Source organism: Erinaceus europaeus, chromosome 16 (genome assembly GCF_950295315.1).
Source record: "Erinaceus europaeus chromosome 16, mEriEur2.1, whole genome shotgun sequence".
NCBI lineage: Eukaryota > Metazoa > Chordata > Mammalia > Eulipotyphla > Erinaceidae > Erinaceus > Erinaceus europaeus.
This window is the reverse complement of record NC_080177.1, coordinates 24,003,556-24,029,920: the sequence shown is the minus strand read 5'-3', so window position 1 is coordinate 24,029,920 and position 26,365 is coordinate 24,003,556. Positions and strand designations below refer to the sequence as shown.

General features: G+C 49.2%; 1 protein-coding gene and 1 long non-coding RNA gene across 3 annotated transcripts; one reads left to right on the top strand and one right to left on the bottom strand.

Annotated features, from left to right (window-relative positions):
• Positions 1-11,465: 11,465 nt before the first annotated feature.
• On the bottom strand, positions 11,466-16,801 carry ZFP36L1 (ZFP36 ring finger protein like 1). Its single transcript, XM_007525808.3, has 2 exons — positions 16,595-16,801; positions 11,466-14,123 (listed from the first exon to the last, which is right to left on the bottom strand). The coding sequence occupies exons 1-2, from the start codon at positions 16,649-16,651 to the stop codon at positions 13,164-13,166; spliced, it is 1,017 nt and encodes a 338-aa protein (XP_007525870.1). The 5' UTR covers positions 16,652-16,801; the 3' UTR covers positions 11,466-13,163.
• A 548-nt stretch (positions 16,802-17,349) lies between these two features.
• On the top strand, positions 17,350-19,619 carry LOC132533416 (uncharacterized). 2 transcript variants are annotated; one of them, XR_009545286.1, is made up of 4 exons: positions 17,350-17,506; positions 17,854-17,986; positions 18,942-19,074; positions 19,426-19,619. It is a non-coding gene; the product is annotated as an uncharacterized LOC132533416 (long non-coding RNA). The 2 variants fall into 2 exon arrangements; XR_009545285.1 differs by having other exon boundaries at positions 18,928-19,074.
• Positions 19,620-26,365: the final 6,746 nt, after the last annotated feature.

The window sequence follows — 26,365 nt, the reverse complement described above, 5'->3', positions numbered from 1 at the left end:
GTATTTAGAGATATTACATAGGGTGAAATTGCTTATTTTATTATACTGCCACCAGGGATTTATACCTGCACAATTCCACCTCTCTTTTTTTTTTTTTCCAGACAGAGGATAAGAAACATGCAAGATAAGAGGGACTAAAAGATATCACCCTACAGTTCATGAAGCTTCCCCTTTGCACGGGACTCCCATGTGGTTCTTGGGGGTTTGAACCCAGGTCCTCCTATGTGGTAGAGTGTGCTCTCTACCTAGTGTGCTCTCTCCCAGCTCCGGGTACAATGCAATTGAATGAGTCTGTGGACCGACTCAAACTCTTGGGCATGACCTTGAGCCCTCGCCAACCTTTGCCTATTCAGCCTCTACAACCTGAGCACCTTCTGATGAAAGGCCACCACAGGGCACAGCTCCCAGGGGTGGGGGGGCTGCTCTCAGCTCAAAATATTAGCTAGGTTCCCACCCCCACCTCCACACCCACCCCCCAAACAGGCCAGTCTGGAACTACCAGTCAGCCTCTCTCCAGGCAGACGCTGGCCCTTGCCGATCTCTCCTCCTCTGACTCGCTGCCCACTAAATGTGCCACCCAATTAGCAGACTGTCTCAGGCTACTATCCTCTAATTATCCGCTCACAAGCTAGTTTTTTATTCTATCAGTATATAATACTATCAATGTGCAAAATCCAGTCCTGTAATTGACGGGCTTCAGGAATTTATGTCTTGTCTCCCCAGTGGAGACATCAAGTCTTTACAAGGAAGAAGTACATCTCACAGCTTTCTTTAACAAGAAGGATATCTGGTGCACTTCATCTGTACCCACAGCTTCTCTACATCTTGACTGGCCAAAGGAAATTCTCCATGTGTTGTTATTGCAAATTGCATTTGGGTAACACTTTAGGAATGTGTTGGATTGTCAGGAAAGTCATAAAGTATTTTTCAATGTTTTTCTATGCAAAAAAAAAAAACGTGCTCTGACTTTTCCAACAGCCCAATAGAAGATATCTCTTCTGGGGGCTGAGTGGTGGTGTACACAATTGGGTGCACTCATTGGCCTGTGCAAAGACTGGCGTTCAAACCCTTGGTCTCCACCTGCAAGAAGGAAGCTTCACAAAAAGTAAAGCAGTGCTACAAGTATCTCTTTCTCTCTCCTTCTCTATCCTCCCACCCTGAAAATTTGTCTATTTTATCAAATAAAAGGACCACCAGAAGTAGTGGCTTTGTTGTACAGGCACTGACCCCACTGATAACCCTGGTGGCAATAAAAATAACTTAATGCATAAATAAATTAAAATCTTAGGGGCCAGCAGTGGCACATTCTGTTAAGCTCACATAGCCCCATGCATGCACAAGGATCTGGGTTCAAACACTCACTCACTACTTACAGCAAGGACCCTTCATGAGCAGTGAAGCAGATCTGTGGGTGTGTATCTTTCTTTCTCCCTCTCTATCTCCCCTTCCCTCTCAATTTCTCTCTGTCCTGTCAAATAAAGTAGAAAGAAAAAAAATTCGTCACCAGGTGTTGAGGATTCATAGTGCCAGCACCGGGCCCCAGTGATAACCCTGGTGGCAATAAAAATAAATAATAAATTTTAAAAATCTTAAAAGACAACAACAAAATGGGAAAAAATGACCTCCGGAGCAGTGAATTCGTAGTGCAGGCACTAAGCCCCAGCCATAACCCTGGAGGAAAACAAAATAAATAAATTTAAAAAAATCTTAAAAGAAGGAGAAGCAGAAGGGCACTGGGCGGCGGCGCAAAGCGCAGGGACCGGAGTGAGGATCCCGGTTCGAGCCCCCGGCTCCCCACCTGCTGGGGGGTCGCTTCACAGGCAGTGAAGCAGGTCTGCAGGTGTCTATCTTTCTCTCCTCCTCTCTGTCTTCCCCTCCTCTCTCGACTTCTCTCTGTGCTATCCAACACAATGACAGCAGTAACAACAATAATAATAACAAGGGAAACAAAAGGGAAAAAAATAGCCTCCAGGAGCAGTGGATTCATAGTGCAGGCACAGAGCTTTAGCGATAACCCTGGAGGAAAAAAAAAAAAAAAGCAGCAAAAGGAAGGGAAGAAGGAGAAGGAGAAGGAAAAGGAAGAAAGAAGAGGAAACTTCTTACAGGAACAAAGTGAAAAAAATACTATGTAAGGGCAGTTCCTAACTATATCTAAGAACAAAAACCATTAGCCATCTCTGTGCCTTTCATGTCAACACATGCCAGCCAGCAAGTGTAATCCTACAACAGGTGTATTTTAATGCTATTATTCAGAGTAGCTTATCTTTAATGTTCTCACCAGTAAAATAGAATCAATCATCCAGGCTTACTAGCCAAATCCTAGAGAAACCCAAGAGAAGAAAATACAAACTATCACCACTTATAAAACATACTTAAAAGTCAGAGGTTATTAAGTCTGGTATGGCCAGGTGACTAGGTGGCCATTAGGTGACTAAAGACTGTCAAGGAGGAAAAAAATCCTCTATTGTTAATGTATGCTTGGGGTGAACTATCTATATTTAACCCAGTGATTACTTAATTAAATAGTCAATTCCCTTGGGGTTCAGCTGCAGCACTTGTAATTTGTTAAGCAGAAGAGAATAATTCATTAGCACTCATATTTACTCTTCACTTAAGGCTACTTCATATTTTTTTCCTGTTTTAATAGGCCTAGAGCCCTAATAAAAGAGAGTTGAACAAACAGTTTGAGTTGAACACAGAGTGCTTGAATCACAAGGCAGTAGAGCTGGGAAGAGCCTGAAGATCCCAGATTTAATTTACTCCCTCTGCAGATGAAGCCACCTAGACCTAAAATGGTTGGATGACTCACCCAAGGACATACAGTAAGGGAGAGGTTGTGCACTTCCTACTCCAGCTCTCAGTAAAGGGGCCATCAAGGACAGGTGGCGGCACTGGTTGAGCACATACATTACAGTGTTCAAGGATCATGGTTCAAGACCCTGGTCCCCACCTATGGGGGAGAGGGTGGTTCACAAGCAGTGAAGCAGTGCTGCAGGAGTCTCTCTCTCTCTCTCTCTCTCTCTCTCTCTCTCCCTCCCCCCTCCCTCCCTCCTTCTCTCCCTTCCTCTCAATCTCCCCCTCCCATCTCAATGTCTCTCTGTTGCTATCCTAAATAAATAAATATTAGAAAGGAAGGAAAAGCTCCTGGCTTCCCACCTGCAAGGGGGTCTCTTCACTAGCAGTGAAGCAGGTCTGCAGGTGTCTATCTTCCTCCCCTTCTCTTGTCTTCCCCTCCTCTCCCAATTACTCTCTGTCCTATACAGCAGCAACAACAGTAACAATGGGTGGGTGGAAATGGCCGCCAGAAGCAGTGAATTCATAGTGCAAGCACCTAGCCCCAGCAATAACCCTGGAGGCAGAAGAAGAAAAAGAGGAGGAAGAGGAGGAGGAAGAGGAGAAAGGAAAGAAAGAAGGGAGCTAACCAAGGGGGCTTCAAACACCTACACCCAGGCTCTTCAATGGTCTATACCATAGAGTCATAGGTTCATGGAATCAAAGGATATATATAATTTAATATAATATTTAAATTATATATTATTTAATATAATATAAAATATTTAAATAATCTATATTTTTTGCCACTAAGGTTATTGCTCTGTGTCTCCACAGTGAATCCACTCCTTCTAGTGGCCCCTACCCCATCCCACCCCACCACCTTTTATTTGCTAGAGCAGAGAGAAATTGAGGAGGGGGAGGGAGGGAGAGAGAAGGCTTTACCACTTGTGATGCTTTCCCTTCATAGGTAGGGACTGGGGTCTTGAACCCAAGGTGGGTCCTTGTGTGTGGTAACGCATGTGCTCAGCCAGGTTCGCCACCCCCCAATCCTTAAGGCTATACAATTTGTATCACTAGCTGAATCCATTCTGTGTTTGTTGAGTGTCTGCTAAGCGCACTGCTGGGACTTTGGAGACGGGAGAGTGAAGAAGGTCCCAGGTACCTGGTTCATTAGATTTACCTTTGGATTTCATGAGACTAACAAGTGAGAAAATAACTGAATGGGCCATTTTCTGAGAGGGATCACTATAAATCATAATCCAGGATGGACAAGCAGAGTGAGGGGGAGAGGGCTGCTTTGAGGGGAGGGTAGAGTGTCAGGAAATCATGCCGCATCGTCCCTGACTCAGGAAAAAGAACAAGCATGCTAGGAGGAAGCATGTAGCTCTGGTTTGAAGATTACCAGCAACAGGAAATTCACCACCTCTGAAGACCAGGATGGGCATGCTGGACTCAGTGAAGTCAAGTGACTTGTCCAAGGTCACACTGCTTATATGGCCCTGAGCAGAGTCACAGATACAGGCCTACCTTACAGGGCGAGAGAGAGAGATTAGTGAGTTGTCCTGGGGTACAAGTGTGAAGAAGCCAACCCTGAGAGTAACCTTTTCCCTTTTGCCCAAACTCTGGACTCTTCCCAAAGTGCTTAGATGGCTGCCTCTACATACCACACAGAGGAAGTCAGTGCAGCAACCCTGTCCCCAGAGCCTGAAGGTGACCCCAATCTACTGGCTACAAGATAAGGGGCCTGGCTCCAGAGTCCTGCTGCTGGAACCACTTCCTGAAAGAGTGGAAGGGCAATAGAAGGTGGAGGTGGGCCTGTAACAACCACCTGAAGTGTCCATGTACCCCTGAGCCTAAAGGCCCTAGGTCAGCAAGGCCTGCCAGAGGACTCACAGGCCCCCAGGGAAAACGAGCTGGGGACAAACAGGTTATGGAAGTGACTCCTGGAAACTGACCCTCTTGTGTCTCCAGCCCTTCAGAGCCCAGATAGGCTCCCAACAAGCCTCCCTCTACCTCTGGCAAAAAAAAAAAAAAAAAAACAGCCTACCCAGTGCCAAACAGCTACTGAAGAGACTTACATTGATCTGTAAAGAACTCTTCTAAGGTGTTCGATTCTGTGTGTTTGTTAGCCAGCTGTCTTTATTCTGGATTGCTGTGTGTTTGCTTTTCTACATAAGTAACACCTGTTCCCATAGGAGTGGTCAGCGTTGGAGGTTTGAAAGCCCATGTGCTTGGGTTCAAATCCCACTCAACCTGGGACAGTTACTCACCTGCCCTCAGCCCAATACCTTCTTCTATGATAATAAAAAGGTATGGAGGCTTCGAGATAGAGCTACCTGTTAGAACACCAACTTGTATGTCTGAGGCCTAGAGGTCTCAGGTTCAGTCCCAGCAGCACCAGTTCTCTGCATTTATTCTCTCTCTCTCTCTCTCTCTCTCATTTCTCTCTACTTCTTTTAACAAATAACTGACTGGGAGTTGCACCACCATGCTTAGACTGTTACTGTTTTTTAATGCTTTGTTTATTTATTTGATAGGGATGGAAAAAATATATATAGGGTGGGGGAGGTAGAGAGGGAAAGAGAAAGCATTATGTCACCACTCATGAAGCTTCTCCATGCTGGGGACCCAGGGATTGAGTCCTACTCCTTTATGTAACGTATGAATTCTGCCAGATGTGCCATCAAGATTGTTGCTATTACAAAAGCCAGCCACAAATGTACTAAGTGTCTATGACTGGCCAAGTAGTGGATTTTCCCCTTATAAGTATTACTTAACACACATAACTCCATTCTTGTTGTGTATGAAGTGTAACATTCATACTGCAAAGGGCACCAATTGTACTGAGAGGTGGTGCAATGGATAAGGAGTTGAGTTGTCAGACCTGAGGTTCTGAGTTTGATTCCCAACACTGCATGTGCCAAAGTGATGCTTTGGCTCTCTCTCTCTCTTTCTCATAAGTAAATAAAATGTAATCATTTTTTAATGATTTACAGTTTTTTAATATTTATTTATTCCCTTTTGTTGCCCTTGTTTTATTGTTGTAGTCATTCTTGTTGTCATCGTTGTTGGATAGGACAGAGAGAAATGGAGAGAGGAGGGGAAGACAGAGAGGGGGAGAGAAAGATAGACACCTGCAGACCTGCTTCACCACTTGTGAAGTGACTCCCCTGCAGATGGGGAGCCCAGGGCTCGAACCAAGATCCTTATGCTGGTCCTTGCACTTTGCACCATGTGTGCTTACCCCACTGTGCTACTGCCCGACTCCCTTACAAATCTTTTTTAAAATATTTATTTATTTTGGATTGAGACAGAGAGAAGCTGAGAGCAAAGGGGGATAGAGAAGAATAAGGAGAGAGACTTGCAGCCCTGCTTCACCACTTATGAAGCCTCCTCCCTGCAGGAGGGGGCTGGGATCTGGGGTCTAGAACCCGGGTCCTTACACACTGTAATGTGTGATTTAACTAGGTGTCCCACCACCCAGCCCCATAATTTTATTATTATTTTTAAAAGTAGTTGTTTTTTTTATTTATTTTCCATTTTATTGCCCTTGTTGTTTTTCACTGTTGTTGTAGTTATTATTGTTGTTGTTATTGATGTCATCGTTGTTGGATAGGATAGAGAGAAATGGAGAGAGGAGGGGAAGACAGAGAGGAGGAGAGAAAGATAGACACCTGCAGACCTGCTTCACCACCTGTGAAGCGACTCCCCTGCAGGTGGGGAGCCAGGGGCTTGAACCGGGATCCATACACCGGTCCTTGTGCTTTGCGCCACATGCGCTTAACCTGCTGCGCTGCCACCAGACTCCCTATTATTATTATTATTTTAACGTGCATCAGTCTTCTCAGACACATACTTGACATCTCATTGAATCTCTATCAGTGTGGAACAGTCTTCCCACTTACTACTTCCTTCATATAAACTGGATCCAGACAATATACACTTTGCAGGGTGACTTCTCTCACTCAATTTGATGTTTTTTTGTGACTTATTCACGTAGCTGTGTTTATCTGTCTTTTGTTCTTTTATCCAGCTGTGTGATATTCCCATGGAATGGTAGAGTTATGCCACTATTCATCCAGTGAACTCAGTGCCATCACCACCATCACACCATTTTACAGTCAAGAAAATGAGTTGGACAATACCTGACGCCCCACAGCAAGCTTGGCTCTGAACAGATATTTGAGCCTAGGTTCCTATTAGGAAAAAAAGAAAGGCCACCCAGAATGATAGAGTAGGCACCAAGTCCCAGTGATAACCCTGATGTTTTTTGTTTGTTTGTGTGTTTGTTTGTTTTCTCCAAAACCAGCTCCTGGACCCAATAATAGTTTCCCATTTCCCTGCAGTGCTGGGTAAACAGGAGAGAGCTCTGTCCTGTGTGACTCCAAAATGCTACAACGAGGAGCCAGGGAACAACTGCCCAGTTGCCTCCTGGAGTGGGAAGATTGCCTCAGCTTTGGCCATTGCCAATATCGATTTTCACTCTGCCCCAAGCTGATAGCAAGGGGATGGTCGTCACTCAGCCCTGTACCTTGAGACCCAGCTCTGCCTCAAAAACAACATGTCAAAACAACTGCAGGGTCAGAGAACTAGCTCACTGGATAAGGCATGTCAGGACTTGCCAGGTGCGAAGCCCAGATTCGAACCCTAGCACCATAGGGAGAGGAACCGTGACAACAGAGGAAACTCAGGTACTACGGTGCCTCTGTCTTTTGCCTCTCTACCCCCCTCTCTCTCTCACTAGTTGGATAAAATAGCCAAGGAATAGTGAAATCTCACATACATGATGCCATGGGGCTTCCCCCACCACCACCATCGCCAGAAAAAAAAAAAAAAACTGGTTTACATGGGCAGGAAAAGGAACCAGGTCTGGCAGGTGGGCAACCCCTGCCCTGGCTCTTCAGACGCTAGGTTCCCATGACAATGACTCAGATAGATGACCTTTGGGGACTTCTGTGAAAAGCACTGGATGCCCTCAGTCTTCTCTGTCACTTAAGCATGAGCCACTGAAAAGTGGGTCACCAGGAGGCTTCCCTACATGGACCCAGACTCATGCAAGAGCCCAGGTTTTAGCCTGCTCCCTACCTCTCAGCCTGGCCTGAGAAGGATTTAAGCTGGTCTCCCCTGATCTCACCTGCCACTTGCCTGGCCCAGCCTCAGTCTCAGGTAGCCTCATGGTCGGTTGAGTCAGATGTGATTAAATAGTTGGCTACGTGCAGGTGGTGGGGGGAGACTCCGGCGGGGGCGGGGGGGGGGAGTGCACAGGGCTGACTTCCAAGACAGCCCCCAGACACCCTTTGCTCTGACAATCATTAACAGAGGCCACCCCAAGGCAGACAGAGAAGGGGAAAGTCCACGGGGTAACCTGTCCCCTCCTCCCAGGCCTTATCCCCCCCCAACACACACACACCACCCCAAGCAGCTGATTGGAGATCAGGACTGTGTGCCATCAGCCCCTTCAGACCTGCTGCCTCTCTCTGCTCCCCTGTGAGACTGTCACTCAAGAAAGAGGTGGACACTAAGTGACCAGAGTGCTGTGACTGTGAGCCAGAGGTCATGCCAGATTCGGCATGTGCCAGCCTAGGATGTGGTAGGTGGAGAAGGAAATGCAGGGAAGAAGTAGCCCGCCTGGGTTCAGGTGGTGACAGGTCAATGAAATTGTCTGCACCCCAATGCCCCATGTGTGAAAAGGGAAGACGACGAAACTCCCTCTTTGGGGTCACTGTGAGCACTGAGCGGGCTCACACCTGCAGAGTCCTCAGAACACCAGGCACCAGGGAAAAGCCATCAATGTTCAGGGTTCACTCACACCCCTCATAGGTGCCCCTGGAGACACAGGCAAAATCCATGGACAAGTCATTCACACACAAGGCTTGAGCAGACTTACAGGGGAAGTCCAGGTTAAAGAGCTCCAACACCCCTTCCTTTGCACCATAGAAACCAGTCATCTCTGCCCCTTTGCTAACCTATGCATCATGGTCCAGTTGGTCCAAAGCTCATCCATTTGTCCCCTCTGTTTCCCAAAGACCTTCTTTTAGTACCACTGAGATACAGCAGATACCAAACGTCCCCCTAAAAATGAGGCTTCCAGGCCCAGAAAGTTGTCACCAGCCATACCTACTCACTTCTTTTAGCTGCTCCTGGAAAGACCTTCATTAAAGACTGGTCCCAATATTGCAGGAGCAACAGGCACTGGTCAGCCAGTACAACCTTCATGCAGGGCCCCAAACCAGAGGTGCCCCCCGGGTCTAGGGCAGTAGCAAGGGGAAAGGCTTCATGCCCAGGAAATTGGTTGACAAAGGCAGGTCTGGTCTTCCCAGTCCTGCTCCCTCTAGCTTTCTCTACTTACTTCCTGTCCTCAATGCTGGCAACATGTGTCAGCTCAGAGACAGAGGTGCCTGCCAGCCTAGAACACAGGGCTGCTAGAGCTGAAGCCACCATATCCGCTAATGTCCCCAGTGAAAGATGGCTCTAGAAGGATATGCCATTTGTGTGTCCTTGGACCAATCTCCTCTGCCTTCAAAATCTAAATGGTAGATGGGCTGGGGAGATAGCACATGAGTTCTACAAAAGACTTTTTTTTAAATATATATATTTATTTTCTCTTTTGTTGCCCTTGTTTTTTGTTGTTAGATAGGACAGAAAGAAATGGAGAGAGGAGGGGGAGAGAAAGATAGACACCTGCAGACCTGCTTCACCACCTGTGAAGCGACTCCCCTGCAGGTGGGGAGCCGGGGGCTCAAACGAGGATCCTTGTGCCGGTCCTTGCGCTTTGGGCAAGCGCCACCTGCGCTTAATCCGCTGCGCTTAATCCACTGCTATACCGCCCGACTCCCTACAAAAGACTTTTATGCCTGAGGCTCTGGGGCCCCAGGTTCAGTCCCCAGCACTACCCTGAACAGTGCTCTGTTGTTGTTTTCATTAAAAGTTAAAACAACCTGTCATGAGGAACTCACATGGACCTGAGAGCTCAAAGCCCCTTTCGTGTTTCTCATGGAGAAACTCAGGTTAGGACCTGTGGACAGTTTCCACCAAGCCATTCCTCCTCCCTAACTCCACTGATGTTCAAAGTTACACGCCTCCCTCCCCCCACCACTACCACCATCATTCAGGGCCTATAGTGTCCAATGTCTCTACGTAAATTAGCATTCCGAGGCCTGCCTGCACAGCAGACACTCTGGGCAGGCAGGGAGGGAATGCTTTGCCTTCTCAGCAGCCAGTCACTGAGAAAGATGGCTACCATGTGTCTACAGGGAATGAGGTCAAGCTGAGTGGTCATAATATGCCACTGCCTCCAGGGCCTGACTCAAACACCCAAGTCATTACATTTCAGGGATAAGGCCGCTAGGATCACTCCTATCCTGAAAGGGTAACTTGGCCACTTCCTCCACCACCAGCCCCCAGGTGATATAGTTCCATTCCCTATCTTATTTATGCCCAGGAAGGAAGAGCTAAGGGCCATACCAGATAGTCTTCCCCAATTTCCAGGCAAACCTGCCTTTTAAAGGTGGAAACTCAACACAGGGTTCACCCCAACTGGGTACAGGAAGCCAAAGGTAGCCTCAGATAGAAAAAGCCAGCCTGTCTCCCCGTTTCCTCAGAAATAAATTCTTCTAAGGATCAAACTTGGGGTTTTCAGATGTATCCAAATAGTGGCAGGCAAGAAAAACAATTCAGCCTTGGCTGGAGAAGATTCTAGCCAAGGGCACGCCCACAGCTCCCAAGATCAACATATACAATACTACATGGCACTGGGGGAAGGGGGCCCCAAGGCCGTGACTTCTTGTCCTCAATGACCATCTGAAGAACAGTTCTCAAATTTAGAAACTGCAGGACAACTGCAGGTGAAATCACTTCCACTATCCCAAATGATCTGGGATTGAGCCTATCCAAGCCTGCAGTGCTTCATCACATACACCGTAAGTAGCTACTGAGGCCAGGCCTTCAACTATTTCTGGTGAGGTGAAAAATGAGTGTGGAAGCATCCGAGTTCAAACATGTAGAAGGGCTGGGGAGATAGCAAGTTATGCAAGACTTTCATGGCTGAGGCAAAGGTCCCAGGTTCAGTCCCCAGCACCACCTAAACCAGAGTTGAGCAGTATGCTCTGGTGGGAAATGAAAATCCCCCAAAACATACTAGAGTGCTATGTGGTAAGTACTCCTCCCAGCCCCCACACCCCTAGTATATCAATAGGTAGGGAAGACTACAAGTCCCAGCTCTTCTGATGATCTTGTAGGCCTGTGAACAGTGCAGGTAAATAAAGGCATAGCCTTCTATGGAGTAAAGCCCCACCCACCCAAGCTCAGCTAGATTCCCAGCATCCCTTTGGCTGAAATCACTGTTGCCTCCTTCCTCCCAGTACAAACACACACACACCAGCCTCACCAAGGAAAACCAGCCTCACCAAGTTTCTTGAAAAAAAAAGAAAAAAATGGGGTTTATTGATTTTTTTAAACTGCAAATAGTCGTTACAAAAAGTTTTTTTTTAAATAAATTCACACATAGATAGAAAGCGACGGTAGTGACCAGCAAGAGGAAGAAATAATTACATTCATCTTTAAGTGTGTGTGCCAGTTCTGTTCGCGTTTTACATTGGAAAACTCCACACTTGAAATCCAGAACCTCAGATCTGCAATCGGAATGTCTTGAGATGGGCACGTGGAAGTCAAAAGGGTCTTTCTTTTTACTATTTTGTTTTTTTTTTTCCCTTTTAGAAGCTATACATCAAGAGTTGTTTTCCTTCTGTACTCACAGAACTTTTACATACATTCTCAGTCCTAGTTGTGAAAAGGCCTAAAAAGAAAGAAACTCAATTTGCAGTCCAACACAAAAGGGGGGAGATTTCTAAAATAAATAATCCAACAGTTTTTTGCATTTTTTTAAATTAATTTTTCATTTTTTTAAAATAAAATAACCAAAAAAGTGTAAAGTTACAAAAATGTCGTTGAAGAATAATATATTAAAACTGTGGAAAAAAAAAGGAAAAGACACGTCACAAAATTTTAAGATTAATATGAAGATCATAATTTAACATAAAAGAATATATTCTATGGATTTGTCATCCCGATAAATATGAACAAAATTAACAAAAAAAAGCATAGTTTGGCAATAAATACGTTTTGATAAGTTAAATAAGCTTTTTTATATTGATGTGCAGTGACAAGCAAAATTTTTGCTCTCCAATTTCTGAAAGTTATATGAAGTTTAAAACCCAGGGAAAAAAGCATGGCGTGAGTGCTCTAAGGGTAGACCTAAGGTATTCTAGAGCAAAAACCATTAAAGCTACTTCTACGGGAAATCGTTTTACACAGATATTGTATGTGGAATGAATACCATTAACTGCTCACCCCTTACATGGTTGTTATTTTTTTTTCTCATTTCTGTTTCTTTTTTTTTCTTCAGCTTTTCTCATTTCCTGTTATTCTTTTTTTTTTTTTAAGATGTCACATATGAACTGGGGAACTTTTAGCACCAAAATCAAGTCTCTCATAGTCCATCTAGCTTCCCCTTCCTCCCCAACTTGGAAAAGAAAAAAATTAAATCACAAAGTCCCACTTAGGTCACAATCTTCGTCCACTTATTTTTTTTTTTCAACCCCAGCCTTCCTTCCTGCATTCCTATGCGAACCCAGGCAAGATTAGTCAGAGGTTCAGGTCGGGGGGAAGGAAATAAAAGGTCCGGGTTTTGTTTTCTTGTGTTTTTTTTTGTTGTTTTTTTCTGAATGTCAAGATAGGTTCCCCCAAAAACCCCTATCTGGCAACAACTCTCCCTAGGGTGGTGGGGGTTGGGAAAGCAGGGGTCCTGGGAGGAGGGGGGGGCTGTGTCAGGGAAAATACAGTTGTGTCGCCAGTGGGGGGAGCTGCTGGTTCTGGGGTTCCCTCCCCCTCCCACGGGCAAAGGCTCTGGGAGGCCCAAGGGTGCCCTCTGGCGCTGAAGAGGTAATGTAGTCACAGTGACAAAAGTTAGATTACAAGGCACTAAAGTTGCTTCTGTAAACTGTTAACTGCTTTTTCTTTTGTGATTTGGCACTTAAGGCTTAAGCCGGGGAGAATTAAAAATAATATAAAAAAAAAAGACATCTACTGACAAATATGGGACTTGTCTCTTATGTATGGTTAAGTGGGCTAAAAAATAAAATAAAATTGAAGGGGGGGGGGGTTTCAAGCCAGAGGAAGCTACTGACAAATTGACTTGTCCTTATTGTTAGGAGGGTTAAAATGAGGGTGAGGGTCAGGGTGTTCCAAGGTTGGGGGAAGGGGGGGTTGAGCTTAACCTTGTTAATAATGTAGGGGGGTCTGTTGGGAATCGGAGGGAAAGGGAGGGAGTGAAGGCAAGGGATGTTGGGGGGGTTGTTGGCAGGGGGGGTCCCTCCCTACCCTACCCTGCTTTAGTCATCTGAGATGGAAAGTCTGCTGAAAATGGGCAGGCGTCTTGAGTTGTCCAAGGTAGGGGAGTCTGAGCCGCTGTGGCTGCTGCTGGAGCTGCTCAGGTAGCCCTCCTGGTCCGACAGAGAATCCTGAGGGCTGGGGGGAGAGTCAAACATGTGAGGGGACTCGGACATGGGCCGGAAGAGGAAAGTAGTGGGGGAGCCACCCCCGGGCAGCCCCATGCTAGGGGCAAAGAGGCTCGCCAGCTCCTGGCTGGAGAAGGCGAAGGGGTTATTGGAGCCATCGGGCAGGGTGGGCGAGCCCAGGAGGTCATCAGCACTCAGGATGGGGGGTGGGGTGATGGACGTGGGGCTGTCCAGCAGCCCCGAGGCGGCGGCGGTGGCGGCGGCGCTGGGGAAGCCCGCAAAGCTAAAGCTATGCTGGAGGCGCGGGCGGTCGGCCGACAGGTCCCGGGCCCCGGCCAGGGCGCGGCGCTCCTCGGCGTTGTGGATGAAGTGGCAGCGGGGCCCATAGGGGCAGAAGCCGATGGTGTGGAAAGTGCGGCACAGCTCCGTCTTGTACTTGGGGTGGCGGGTGAGGCTCCGGAGCTCGTGGATGCCGTGGGCGAACTGGCACTTGTCGCCGTACTTACAGGCGCCATTCTCCTCGAAGGGCCGGCACAGCTCCGTCTTGTAGCGGCTTGAGTTGACCTGGCCGCTCCCCGGCTGCTTCTGGGCGGGCAGCAGCCGCTCGCCCCCCTCGGAGAAGGAGCGGTCTCGGAAGCGACTGTCGCGGGAGCTCAGGGCCGGGGCCGGCTCACCCTTGAGGCTGCTAAGGAGCTGGTTCTGGTGGAACTTGGAGCTGGGCAGGGTGACCGAGTGCCTTCGGGGGAAGCCCCCGCCGGTTGGGGTGCCCACAGCCTTCCTGTCCAGCAGGCAGCCCCCGGCGGTGGGAGTACTGTAGTTAAGCATCTTGTTGCCCTGGAGAAGAGGGAGAGGAGACAAAAAGGACTGGTTAGCGACCAAGGCATTCCACCAGGCCCCGGGATTCCAGTTGTGCAAAAACACAGCCCGTGGCTACTTCTGACTTTGCAAGTCACCTTCTCCAAGACCAGCTACCTGGGTTTACTCTGCCATAAAAATCAGCAAAAAACTGTTTTATGCCTGCACCCTACTCCCTGCCAACCCCTGGAATGCACCCCACACACACACACACACACACACACACACAGTTCCTGTCCCCTTTCATCCATAAAATCCAATTTCCTTCCCTCCCAAAGACATTCCTCCTTTCAGACACAAGGCAGGCAGACTTCTGATTCTCTGTCCTGGCAAAAAAAAAAAAAAAAAAGGTAGAGCTCTGGAGACCAGAGCCACAATGAACCACATCCTCTTTCAATCAGTCCATGATTGAGTCCCCCCACCCAACCACCTGGCTTAAGAATCTCAACTCCCTCCTCTGAAAGTATTCCCTTCCTTGGGCAACAGGTTTCCAGCCAGCCACTGCTTTGGGGGAGTGAGGTGGGGCAGAAAGCTAAGGAAGAGAAATCCCTGTGCTGAGAGTGGAGTAGAGTAGGGATAGGATTCCTGCAAGTAAACCTTCTAGTCCCAGAAGGGATGCCTTCTGCAATGACCCCCCCCCACACACACACACACACACACACACACACTATCAACCCTCTCCCTCACTGGTGTAAATGCCTTTGCTATTCATCTCCTTCTGACTGTAAAAGCAGACTTGGATAGGAGTGATAGTGTTTCAGGCAAAGCTGCAGGTGGGGAAGAAAAAAACAAACCCTCCACCCAGACCGTATTAGATAGGGGAAGGGGGTACACAGGGCCACCACAGGCAGGATTCTGTTCCAATGAGACCCTAACCACACTCAAAATGGTACATAGGATGGGGGGGGGGTGGCAATGAGGGGAGAGACCTGGGAGCTGGCTCCCAAACCATGTGGGTGTCATTTTGCAAATTCATAAGTTGGTCCCTTAGGATCAGTTGTGGGTGATCAGGAATCTTGTAATAGAAGCCACCCCAAGGAAGGGAGCTGAGCCAGGTCCCAACCAGATACATTTCAAATGTTCTGCCGAAGGTTCATTGGAGAATAAGGAAAAAACTTTTTTAAAAAATCGATCAGAGTCGGGAGTAGCTGAGAACTCAACGGCCTGAGAGGTACAAGTTTGGGGAAAGCAGAGGGCAGGGAAGTGAAGGAAGCACGGGAGGAAAAAAAAAAAAAACTTTTCTGAAGTTGCTGTTCAGCCCCACGGCGGGTCCCTGCACCCCAACCCTGCAGCCTGGGGCCCTGGCAGGCTGTGCGGACTGGAGAAGAAGCAAACTGAGAAGAGCAACATGACCCGACGTGTTTAAAAGAAGGCAAAACACTGCAGCAATTAAAAGTAGTCTAGCAGCTTCCCTCTTTTTAAAACGGGGGAGAGAGCGGAAAAAGAAAAAAAAAGAGCTAACATCCGTAGGCTTTTGCTATGTACACTTAAACCGCACCCCTGGAAGGTTTCAGAGCTCAAAACTTGCTTATTTCCGCAGTGGCTGGCAAGAAACGGCTTTCAAGAGGCCCCCACTAAATCCTTCTTCGGGGAGCTCCCAGAGCTCAGGCCAACAGTTTGTCCTCCCAATAAAAGATACGGGGGGTGGTCCTGAGCAGACAGCTAATGGGGGGTGTGAGGGACTCACTGCCACTCCTAAATCTGCAGCCAGATCGGCTGAGACAGGGCGAGCCGGAGTCCCATTTGCAAACTCGTTTGGCAACCTCCTCCTGAATAGCAACTCTTCGCCCTTGTTCCTGCTCGCCGATATTCCCAGGCCCTCCAAAAAACAGGGGCGGAAGTCGCCCAGCGAAACGTCCAGGCACTCGGGGCCCCGAGGGAGCCCCCTCCCCAGCCGCACACACAGGCCTCGCTCGGTAAAGGGCTTGGGAGACTCGAACCCCTCCCGGCTGCGAGACCTGGGGCGCAACCCGACAAAACCCAGTGGAGACCAGCGCAACTGGCTTCGGCCGGCACGCTGGATTAATTTACAAACTCACTCACCGCCCCCCGCAAAAATATATACCAAAAATAGGGGGGACAACAACCCTACACTATTCCCCCCTAAAGCAGCCCTGTGGCAGTAAAATCGCTCCCCCCACCCCACCCCCCAAAAAAGCCCAGCCTCCAGATTCCCATGGAGTCAGTCTCCCTCTAGTAAAGTCCAGAAAGCGTGGCGAGGAGCCGAATTCCTTCAAACTGGAGCGAAAAACTAACCGTATCTCGATCCACGCCCTCTTCGCCCCTAGCTTTCAAGATCTAAACTTTACTTTTTGGGAGGAGAATGAAAAGGACTTTTTCTTTCTTTCCTTTCTTTCTGCCGGGTTGCGGGGGGGGGTCTTCTCTAAGGCAAAAAAGGGGCGAAGGAGAAGTGCGCTGGCCCCGCCAAGCAGCGCTGCGCCCCGTGTTACCTTGCATAGGACCTCGCTGAGGTCGAAGATGGTGGCGGACACGAGGGTGGTGGTCATCGCGGGCGCGGGGCGGGCGGGCGCGGTGCGGCGCGAAGGTCCGGTGCGGGGAAGCGCAGCGTCCGGCTCTCGGCTCTGCAGTCCCACACGCCTGCTGCCGGCGCCCCCTCGCCTTGCGGACTCTTCCCGGGCTCCGGCGCGCGAAGCCCAATTTATAAAGTTTCAGATTTGGTGGGCCGGGGGGAGGAGCGTCCGACTTATTTAAATGAGATGGGGAGGGAACAAAAAAAAAAGTTGATTGACACCGAAGTTGAATCAGCCATGCGGTCAAACGGGGGGGGGGAGGGGGAGGAGGAGGAAAAAAAAACTTTGAAAAGGAAGAAGGGGGAAGGGAGACGAGGAAAGGCGGAGGAGGGGGGCGGGAGGTGGAGAAAAACTGTCTTGGAGCCGCGCACAACTTTTTTTTCTTTTCTTTTTTTTTTTTTTCTTAAAGAGGAAAAGTTTGCAGTCCGCCGCGGCTCGGCTCGCCTAGTCTCGCCTGCGCAGGGGGAGCCCCTTGCTGGGACCGCGCTGGGCGCCGAGGGGGAGGGGCGCCCCCACCTTTGTGAGCCTCGGAGCGCGTCTCTGTGACATCACTCATTCCACCCTCTTCGGGGTGGTTGTGGTTGTGTTGTTATTGTTGGTCTCTTTTTTTTTTTTTTTTTTGTCGGGCAGGAAGGCGGGCTCGACTCGACTTTCTCTTTTTTAGTAAGCGGGAGCCGAAAGCCCGCCCGTCCGACCGACGGGGCGGCGGTTTCCATTTTGAGCCGAGCACCCCGGGACCCCTCCCAGGGGCCGCACGACTCACTCCGGCCCCCCGACTTCGCCGCCGCTCCCGGCGGGGCCAGGATGTTGCTAAGTTGGGACGCACTGAAGGTTCGAGTCCAGCGTCTTTCGCTTCCTGATTTACCCCCTGCGGGATAGGGGTGTGGGGTGAGCTGAGGAGGCCGGTTCTCCCGGCCGGGGCCCGAGCTGCACGTTTCAACGCGCTGCCCGCGTCTACACTCGCGCTCGTCTACACCCGGCACTCTCCGAATGTGGGCGCGGGGCGGGGCCGGAGGGGGTGCGTTTTGCGGGAAACGACCGCCTCCCGAGCTAATTGTCGGTTTAAACTGGTCTGAAAACTGCATTTCTCACCCGCATACAATCTTTTTAAACTTTTGTTTGTAAACGGAAAAAAAAAAAATCCTAAACGCTTCTTCCACCCCCACCCTCCCCCCCAGATAAAACCCACCCAGCAACGCACAACTTTCCGCGCGGGCTTGGGAGCCGAGCCGCAACTCCCCCGCACCCACATCGTAGCTTCTTAAACAATGAAAAAGAAAAAAAAAAAGTTAACTTTGCTAAGCACCCAAGGTAAAACAACGGGGGGGGGCGACACCTTAACTTATTGCTGCTTCTCCCCCCCACCCCCACGGGAACGGAACATATGGCTTGTCACGCTGTGCTGTTTTGGCGGGATGGGGGGAGGGGAAGCATGGGCACCTCCAAACCCCAGAGAAAAACACACACACACACACTTACACACACACCATTGATTACTCTTTTTTAAAAAAAAAGTATACATTCATTTACTGTTAGGTTGGCTTGCCTCTGCACCCACCCTGATAAATCAAGCTGCTAACACGTCCCCCGCCTGCCTGCTCGCTCTCTCGCTCGCTTGCCTAGGGGGGCGGGGGAGGGCGGTGCAGGGGCGCAGACCTGGGCGGAAATCGCCGGGCTGCAGTTTGTTTCCTATTTACCCGCGTGCTGGACCACCACCTCGTCGGCCCTCGCACGTTTCTTCCCAGCACTCGAGGCCGCCGGGGCTGTTATGAAACCCCGGGCGCGCTGAGTGGCCGGGAGCGGGTTCCATTGCGCTGTAATTAGGTCACCCCATTATGAGCACGTTTCTTTGGAAAGGACGGGGAGTTGACCCAACAGAACTCTCACCATCTTGACGGGATTCATTTCTTCCCGCTCAAGTTTAGCAGCCCCCATCCCCCAAACCCAGAGAAATCTTCCAAGGCGCCGTCTCATCTGCGAGGCGCACGACTTGGCTGATGCCAGAACCTACGCGAGTCGCAACCCAGTTTGTTCTGGACCTCTCAGACTTAAATGACTGACGACCCCATTTTTAATGTAGTTGCCCCCCCCCCACACCTTTGATTTGTTTCTTCTGCTATTCAGCCGCCTGTTGCTTCCCTGCTGTTTCCCCCCCCCCCTTTTTTTTTTCTCCAGCTTTTCTTGAAATCTGGCAAGCGCCAGAAAGGGAAATAACTTCCATCCACCTTAATTTAAATCACTCGAATGTTAAGTTTCTTTCTTAAAGGCATGTTGCCCGATCCTTTTCCCCAAACTCCAAGACCAGGGGGCGGACTTTCGTTCGTTTCGCGCAGTTTCTTGGTGACTTGGTAATGAGTTCCAGATTTCAGGACTGAGCGGGGTGCGTGTAAAACCACAAAGTTAGTCTGTGTTCCCTGTGAAGCTTTTCTTTTTTCTTTAATGCACACACGCATATACACCCCTCAAAAAAAAAAAAGCCTATAGGGCTTTAACTCTGGAGGGTTCCCGCAGACTCTGCTAGGAATGGGGGGTGGGGTAGGAGGTCTGGAGAAGCTAGAGGGGGTGGGGATCGGAGACCGGGAGCAGGCGGGGCTGTCTCCCGGACCCAGGACCCTACCGGCCGGGCCCCTCCCTGCACCCAGGGACCAGCAAGGAGCCCCGTCGCGCGGCCTGGCGCCTTGGGCTAGCTTTGGGGGGCGGGGAAGGAGAAGATGGTTTTTTGTTTATTTGTTTTTGTTTTGTTTTTTCAGCGAGAAGGCCGATTCCTCGAACTTCCTCGGCTTTTCCAGCTCCGAGCGGGCGCTCCCCTCCCTCGCCACCGGGGCGCGGGCTCCCGCGGCCAGCCTGGCCCCCTAGCTCCGGGGTTGTTTACCGACCCCGCCGACGGTACGGGTTTGTTCCAGCTCCCAGCGCCCGTCTCTATAATTAAACTTTTTTTTTTTAATTGTCGGGTTGAAACGTCATTTCGGGGACTTTCCAAGGGTAAGAGAGCGAGGGAGAGGAAACGAGCCTTCTTAACCCTTCTTGGTCCCGGCCGCAGCGCCCCGCCCAGGTCCAGGAGTGGGCCCGGAGCCGGCCGCCCCCGCCCAGACCCCGTGCGGCAGGTGCCCAGAGGCCGCCACCTCTCCCGCCACGCTCTGCAGTCGGCCCTGGGTGCCCGCCGCCCACAGGCTCGGTGCGGGCCACCACCTGCACTGCCGTTTCCTACCGGGAGGTGCGGCGCCTGCTCCTCCGCCGAGGCCCCACTTCCGGGCTCTCCCTGCGGGCCGCCAGCCCTGCGCCCTAGAGAGGGAGGCCTGGCCTGAGAGGGGTTTCTGCCTTGGGAAACAGGTTTTATTTAAAAAAAAAAAAAAAAAGTGTAGGGGCTCAGCTGGTGGGGGGAAGGACTTGCTTGACTGAGGCGCTGGATTCTCTCCCAGCGAGGTTAATGGAGAGGTGCTCTGGCTTTTCTCTCTTACCTCCTGTGATTTCAATAATAAAAGAAATTATTAAAGAAGAAGGGAGCAGAATAGCTCTCTTGGATAGGACACTGCTTTGTCATGTTCTGTGAGAACCAGCAGTTTCCTGCTGTGGTCTCTTCCATTCTCTCTCACTGCCTTTTTATCTCTGATTCTCTATTTGAAAAAGTCCTCCCAGAGTGGTGAATCTCTGGTGAAAAGGAAGGAAGAAAGAAAAAGAGAGGGAGGGTGGGGAGTGGGCAGAGGCCCAGGGAGACAGCTCAGCTTGTTAGAGCATCAATTTGTATGCCTGAGGCCCTACTGACTCCTTGCATCATATTATACCAGAGTTGAGCAGTGTTATAGGCCTCTTTCTCCCTCCTCTCATTCTCTCATAATAAATCAATCTTTTTAAAAAATATGTTTTATTTATTTTATTTTAATTAGAAAGAGTAGATAAAGAGAGGAAGAGACCAGAACAATGCTCAGTTCTGGTTTATGGTGGTGCTGGGGATTGAACCTAGGACCTCAGAGCCTCAGGCTTGAAAGGTTTTTGCAGAACCATTATGGTGTCTCCCCTGCCCATTAATCAGTCTTTAAAAAAATAGTCACAGTGGCACAGTAGAGCAATGGACTTGTATGCATGATGTCTTGAGTTTGAGTACTGTCATCGCATATGCCAGTGTTCTTAGTTCTCTAAGGAATGAGATACATCCTGAAGAAAAAAAGTAAAAGGCTCGAAAAATAGCTTACTTGGCTAGTGTGTTGCTTTGCTTTGAAGGAAGCTTCAGTGTTGTGATCTCTTTCACTCTGCCTCCCTCTGTTAAAGAAAAAGGAAGGAAGGAGGGAAGTGGATGGGTGAACTAAGGAAGCCAGTCACCAGCCAGACTGGACTCTGGGCACACCCATGCTAGATGAGAAAGTAGGAGATCAAGCAGCATCACACACACACACCCCACCCCAGCCTGGCCTTGACACAGCGCCCTCTCTCTCCTGGCCCTGGTTGCAGCACACTGGATATGTCTTCAGAGCCCTGTGAAGCTACACTTCCTACTATGCTTCTAGGCTTATGTAACCCCTCAACCTCCCCCCCCCCCAACACACACACACCATTCCTACCCTAACTCCTGCTACCTGCATTAAGAAGACAGGGAACAACCTGGGAGGAGGCACACTCAATAAAGTGTTGGACTCTTTTTTTTTTTTTTTACCAGAGCTACTCAGCTCTGGTTTATGGTGGTGCAGGGGATTGGACCTGGGACCTCAGAGCTTCAGGCATGAGAGTGTCTTTGCATAACCATTATGCTATCTACCCTCACCCAGTGTTGGACTCTTAAGCCTGAGATCCTGATTTCCACCCCCAGCATCACAGGAGCCAAAATGATGCTCTACTTCTGTTCTATCTTCTTTCTCTGCCACCCCCCCCTCTCTCTCATAGGAAAGAAGGAAGGAAGGCAGGCAAAGGCCATGTGGTGGTTCCCCCAATAAAGCACACACTTCACCACATGTGTCTCTTTCTCTGTCTCTCTCCTTTGCCATCTCTTACCTGCTATCAAAAAGAGGGGAGGGAGTAACAAGAATGATGGAGTCATGCAAGCACCAAGCTCCCCACAGGGATAACATTGGCTGCATTTTTTTAAAGACAGGCAGAGAAAGAGTTACAGAGACCACAGCACCAAATCTTTCTCCAATGCAGTGGGAGACAGGCTCCAACCTAGGCAGAGCACATGGCAAAGCAGCACACTAGGCAAGTGAGCTATTTCACCAGACACCTGGTGGCAATAAAAAAAAAAAAAAAAAAAAAAGGAAGCAGCCCAGACATTATACCACAAAACAAATGGGGGGGGGGGCACTTTGCCAAAACATTTTCCAGTACAGATTTCCACAAAATGGTCAACTGACAGCTTTGCACTGCATCACTCTCTGGCCCCCAGCCCAGACAAGTCAAACCCCAAGGCCTGGAAATAGGGAGAGAGAGCTGACCCTGAGCCTGGGGAAGAGCAGAGTGACCCACAGTGAAGTGATGGGAACCTGCCCCCTGACCAAAAAAAAAAAAATGTGATCACTATACAAATATTTCTGAAAAAAATTATCCCTTGGACCGTGACTTGTCTGTAAAAGTCCTATGCCCCTGAAAGTTTTTGTGAGTGGACATTCCCTCAATTGTCAGCACCACCCCCCATCTGAACCAGGGAGATGGCTTAAAGACAAGGCCCTTGAGAATCTACTGTAAATGCATCTCTGCACAGTACCTGGAAGAAGCTCAGGCAAAGCTCAGGTTACCTCCTGCTGGAATGACTAGGAATCTACCCCAGGAGTAGCATGGCCCCAGGTCAGAGGGAAGTAGGTGGGGATCTCCCAGCCTGGCCCACAGCCTAAAGTGATACATCTAAACCCTGAGTCTAAAGCAGGGAGACTGCTCAGTGGTAAACATAGGGTTAACACTTATGAGGTCCTAAGTTCTATCCCTAGCGCTGCATATACCAGAGCTGAGAGGTGCCATGGTCTCTTTCTGTCTCTCATAAAGATATAAATAGGACTGGTCCTATTCACAATAGCCAGAGTGGGAGCAGCCTAAATGCCTAGTGACAGATGACTGGATAAAGAAGTAATGGCACATATACTCCAGGGACTACTTACTCTGCAATCAAAAAAGGTAGTTTCACTCACATATAGAATCTAGAGAACTTGGGAGTTGGGCGGTGATAGCGCAGTGGGTTAAGCTCAGGTGGCTCAAAGCACAAGGACTGACGGAAGGATCCCGGTTCGAGGCCCTGGCTCCCCACCTGCAAGGGAGTCGCTTCACAGGTGGTGAAGCAGGTCTGCAGGTGTCTATCTTTCTCTCCCCCTCTCTGTCTTCCCCTCCTCTCTCCATTTCTCTCTGTCCTATCCAACAATGACAACATCAACAACAACAACTACAACAATAAAATAACTAGGGCAACAAAAGGGAATAAATAAATAAATAAATAAATAAATAAATAAAAGAATCTAGAGAACTGAAAACAAGAGCTAAAAAAAACAGAAGTAAACAGTTTCTAAGACTTTGAGAATGAAGGTAAATACTGGAAGGGAGGGGGCACAGGACTTTGGTGGTGGGTGCAGTGTGGCTGTACCTGATAATCTTACAATCTTGTAAGTCACTGTTCATCACAAATTTACAGAGAGGCTCATAGGGCTAGGGAGATAGCATAATGGTTATTTAATGCAAAAGACTTACATACCAAAGGCTCTGAAGTCCCAGGTTCAGTCCCCAGCACCACGATAATCCAGAGCTGAGCAGTGCTCTGGTGTCTTTCTCTCATTAAAATAAAAATATTTTCAGGGGTCAGGTGGTAGCTCAGCAGGTTAAGCACACGTGGCGCAAAGTGCAAGGACCAGTGTAAGGATCCCAGTTTGAGCCCTCAGTTTCCCACCTGCGGGGGGGGGGGGGGGTTGCTTCACAAGTGGTGAAGCAGGTCTATAGGTGTCTGTCTCCCCTCCTCTCTCGATTTCTCTCTGTCCTATCCAACAACATCAATGGCAACAATAACAATGACAACAAGGCAACAAAATGGGAAAAAATGGCCATCAGAAGCAGTGGGTCATGGTGCACATGCCGAGCCCCAGCAATATTCCTGGAGGAAAAAAATTTTTTTTCATAACTTGTAAAAAAAAAAAAAAAGCTGGTAAAATAGCTCACCTGGATAGTGTGTCTACTTTCCTATGTGTGTGTGACCAAGGAAGATTTATTTGTGTAAAAGGAAAGGTGAAGCCCCAGTGACGTCCAGAAATAAATCAAGAAGACTTTAACCCGAGTCTAAAGTCAACTCTCTGCAGAGATGTTCACCCCTTTTTTTTTTTTTTTTTGCATTCCCAGGATAACCCCATGGCATAACCTCCTCTTCCTCCTGCCTGGGCTTCCGAGGAGACACAGACTGAGCCTCAAATCACCTAGCCTGGAACAGGCAATCTGGCCCTGCCCACTAGTCACCCGTTGCACAACCCAGAGCAAAGTCACACACCTTCTGGGAAGGTGGTGAAGCCCCGCCAACAGCCATTTGCCCTGAGGCTATGCCAAACTGCTACTAGCACAAACTGCCAGTATTGGGGAGTGGTGTGTGTGTGTGTGTGTGTGTGTGTGTGTGTGTGTGTGTGTGTGTGTGTCTGTGTGTAGGGGGATGGGTGGAGGAGGCAGCACATCCATCCTGGGGGTTTGCTCCAAATGCTCCTTCTGTTGAAGTTTCAGGCAGCTCCCCCAGTAGGCAAAAATGCCTCTCTCCCAACTGAGCCCTTGCAGTCTGCAGAGCACCTGCATTGGAGCTACAACTTGTGGAAAGTACCTGTGGGTTGAGGATCCCCACTACTGACTCCTGGGAGGGACTGGGGAGCAATCTGAGGCTCAGGAGTAAATCCTGAGATGGATACATAGGGAGTGTCACCGAGTCCTGCTCTGACCCCCACAGGCTGCTTCAGACACCCTAAATCTGACCCTGAGGAAGAGACCACCAGACCTCCCCCCCCACACCATAACCACCACCACCACACACACACTTCCCCCAGGTGACAGGCAGTGAGAGCTGAGGAGGAGGCACTGGCACACTCAGAAGTCCCACAGCTGGTAACTCAGAGAGCCTGGGCTGCCCTGCGTTGCCCTGGGGCAGGCCCTGCAGAGCTATTGAGAGGTGACAGAGTCCAAAGGAATGAGCACTGGCATGGGAGTCAGGAAGCTTGGGCTCTCTACAGCTACTCTGACTCTCAGGTCATTCTTCACTCTGGGGCTACCACACTCTGCTCTGTGTGTAGATAGGGCTGTGCTTGGCTGCTGGTGCTCAAACTTGACTTTGAGGAGAGTCACCTGGAGCCTAGGCCCCACCCCACCCCCACCCTCATGCCCCCAAGGTTTTGCTTGAGTGAGGGTGGGGCCACATGGTTGTATTAAGAAGCCAGAGACACCAGTTTAAGGTAAATAAAAAGTAGCCACTCCACCAGGAGTGATTTGGCTTCCCAGGAAATATTTGGCAATGTCCAGAAATATTTCTGATTGTCACAACCACAGAGCAAAAGTCAGTGCTGCTGGCATCCAGAAGCTAGGTAGATAGAGGTTATTTGAGGCTCAGGGGTTGGCCCAGTGTATTAGATGTTGGACCCTCACACATGAGGTCCAGAGTTAAATCACGGTATCCAGTGTGCCTGTGATGCTCTGCTTTTTTCTCTTCCCTTCTCCTCCTTTCTCTCAAATAAATGCGTAAGTCTTAAAAGAGAGAAATAGAAGGCTAAATAGAAGCTGGGTGGTGCTAAACACCCTGCAGATCACAGATTCCCACAACAGAGATGATTCCCATTGTCTGGCTGAGATTGAAAAGCAAAGCCTTAGTCTCCCAGTATCTGACTTTCTCTTACTGCTCCAACCTAGACTTTCAGCACCCTCCACCCTGCCTCCAGCACCCTCCCCCACCCACCACCACTCCCAGGGCTGCCCTCTGCAGCTAGTCAGATGAAAATGAGCCTTACTTCCTCCTGCCCCAGGGCCTTGACACTTGTCATTCCTCTGGTCTAGATTGACCTTCCCCTGGTCCAAGCCATTTCCAAGGTAAACTTTTTTTTTTTTTCACTAGGCAGGGCCTCCTCCACGTCTGATTTCACCACTCCAAGGCTGTTTTTTCATTCTGATAGAAGAAGAAAGAGAGGGAGTCAGGCGCAAAGCTCAAGGACCAGCGTAAGGATCCCAGTTCGAGCCCCTGACTCCCCACCTGCAGGGGGGGTCGCTTCACAAGCAGTGAAGCAGGTCTGCAGGTGTCTGTCTTTCTCTCCCCCTCTCTATCTTCCTCTCCTCTCTCCATTTCTCTCTGTCCTATCCAATAACAATGACATCAATAACAACAACAATAATAACTACAACAATAAAAAGGGCAACAAAAGGGAATAATTTTTTTTTTTTAGATTTTATTTATTTATGAGAAAGATAGGGGAGAGGAGAGAGAAAGAACCAGACACCACTCTAGTACACGTGCTGCCAGGAATTGAACTCAGGACCTCATGCTTGAGAGTCTAGTGCCTTAGCCACTGTGCCACCTCCTGGACCACGGGAATAAATATTTTTAAAAATTAAAAAAAAAAAGAGAGAGAGAGAGACAGAGACCCCAGACCCTGGTGCTATAGTACTCCCCAGTGGTACAGGGACTGGATCCTGGGCTGCCAAGGGCAAGCGTCCTACCTGATGAACTAGTCTCTAGTCCTAGAAACTATTCTTAATACATACACACACACACAC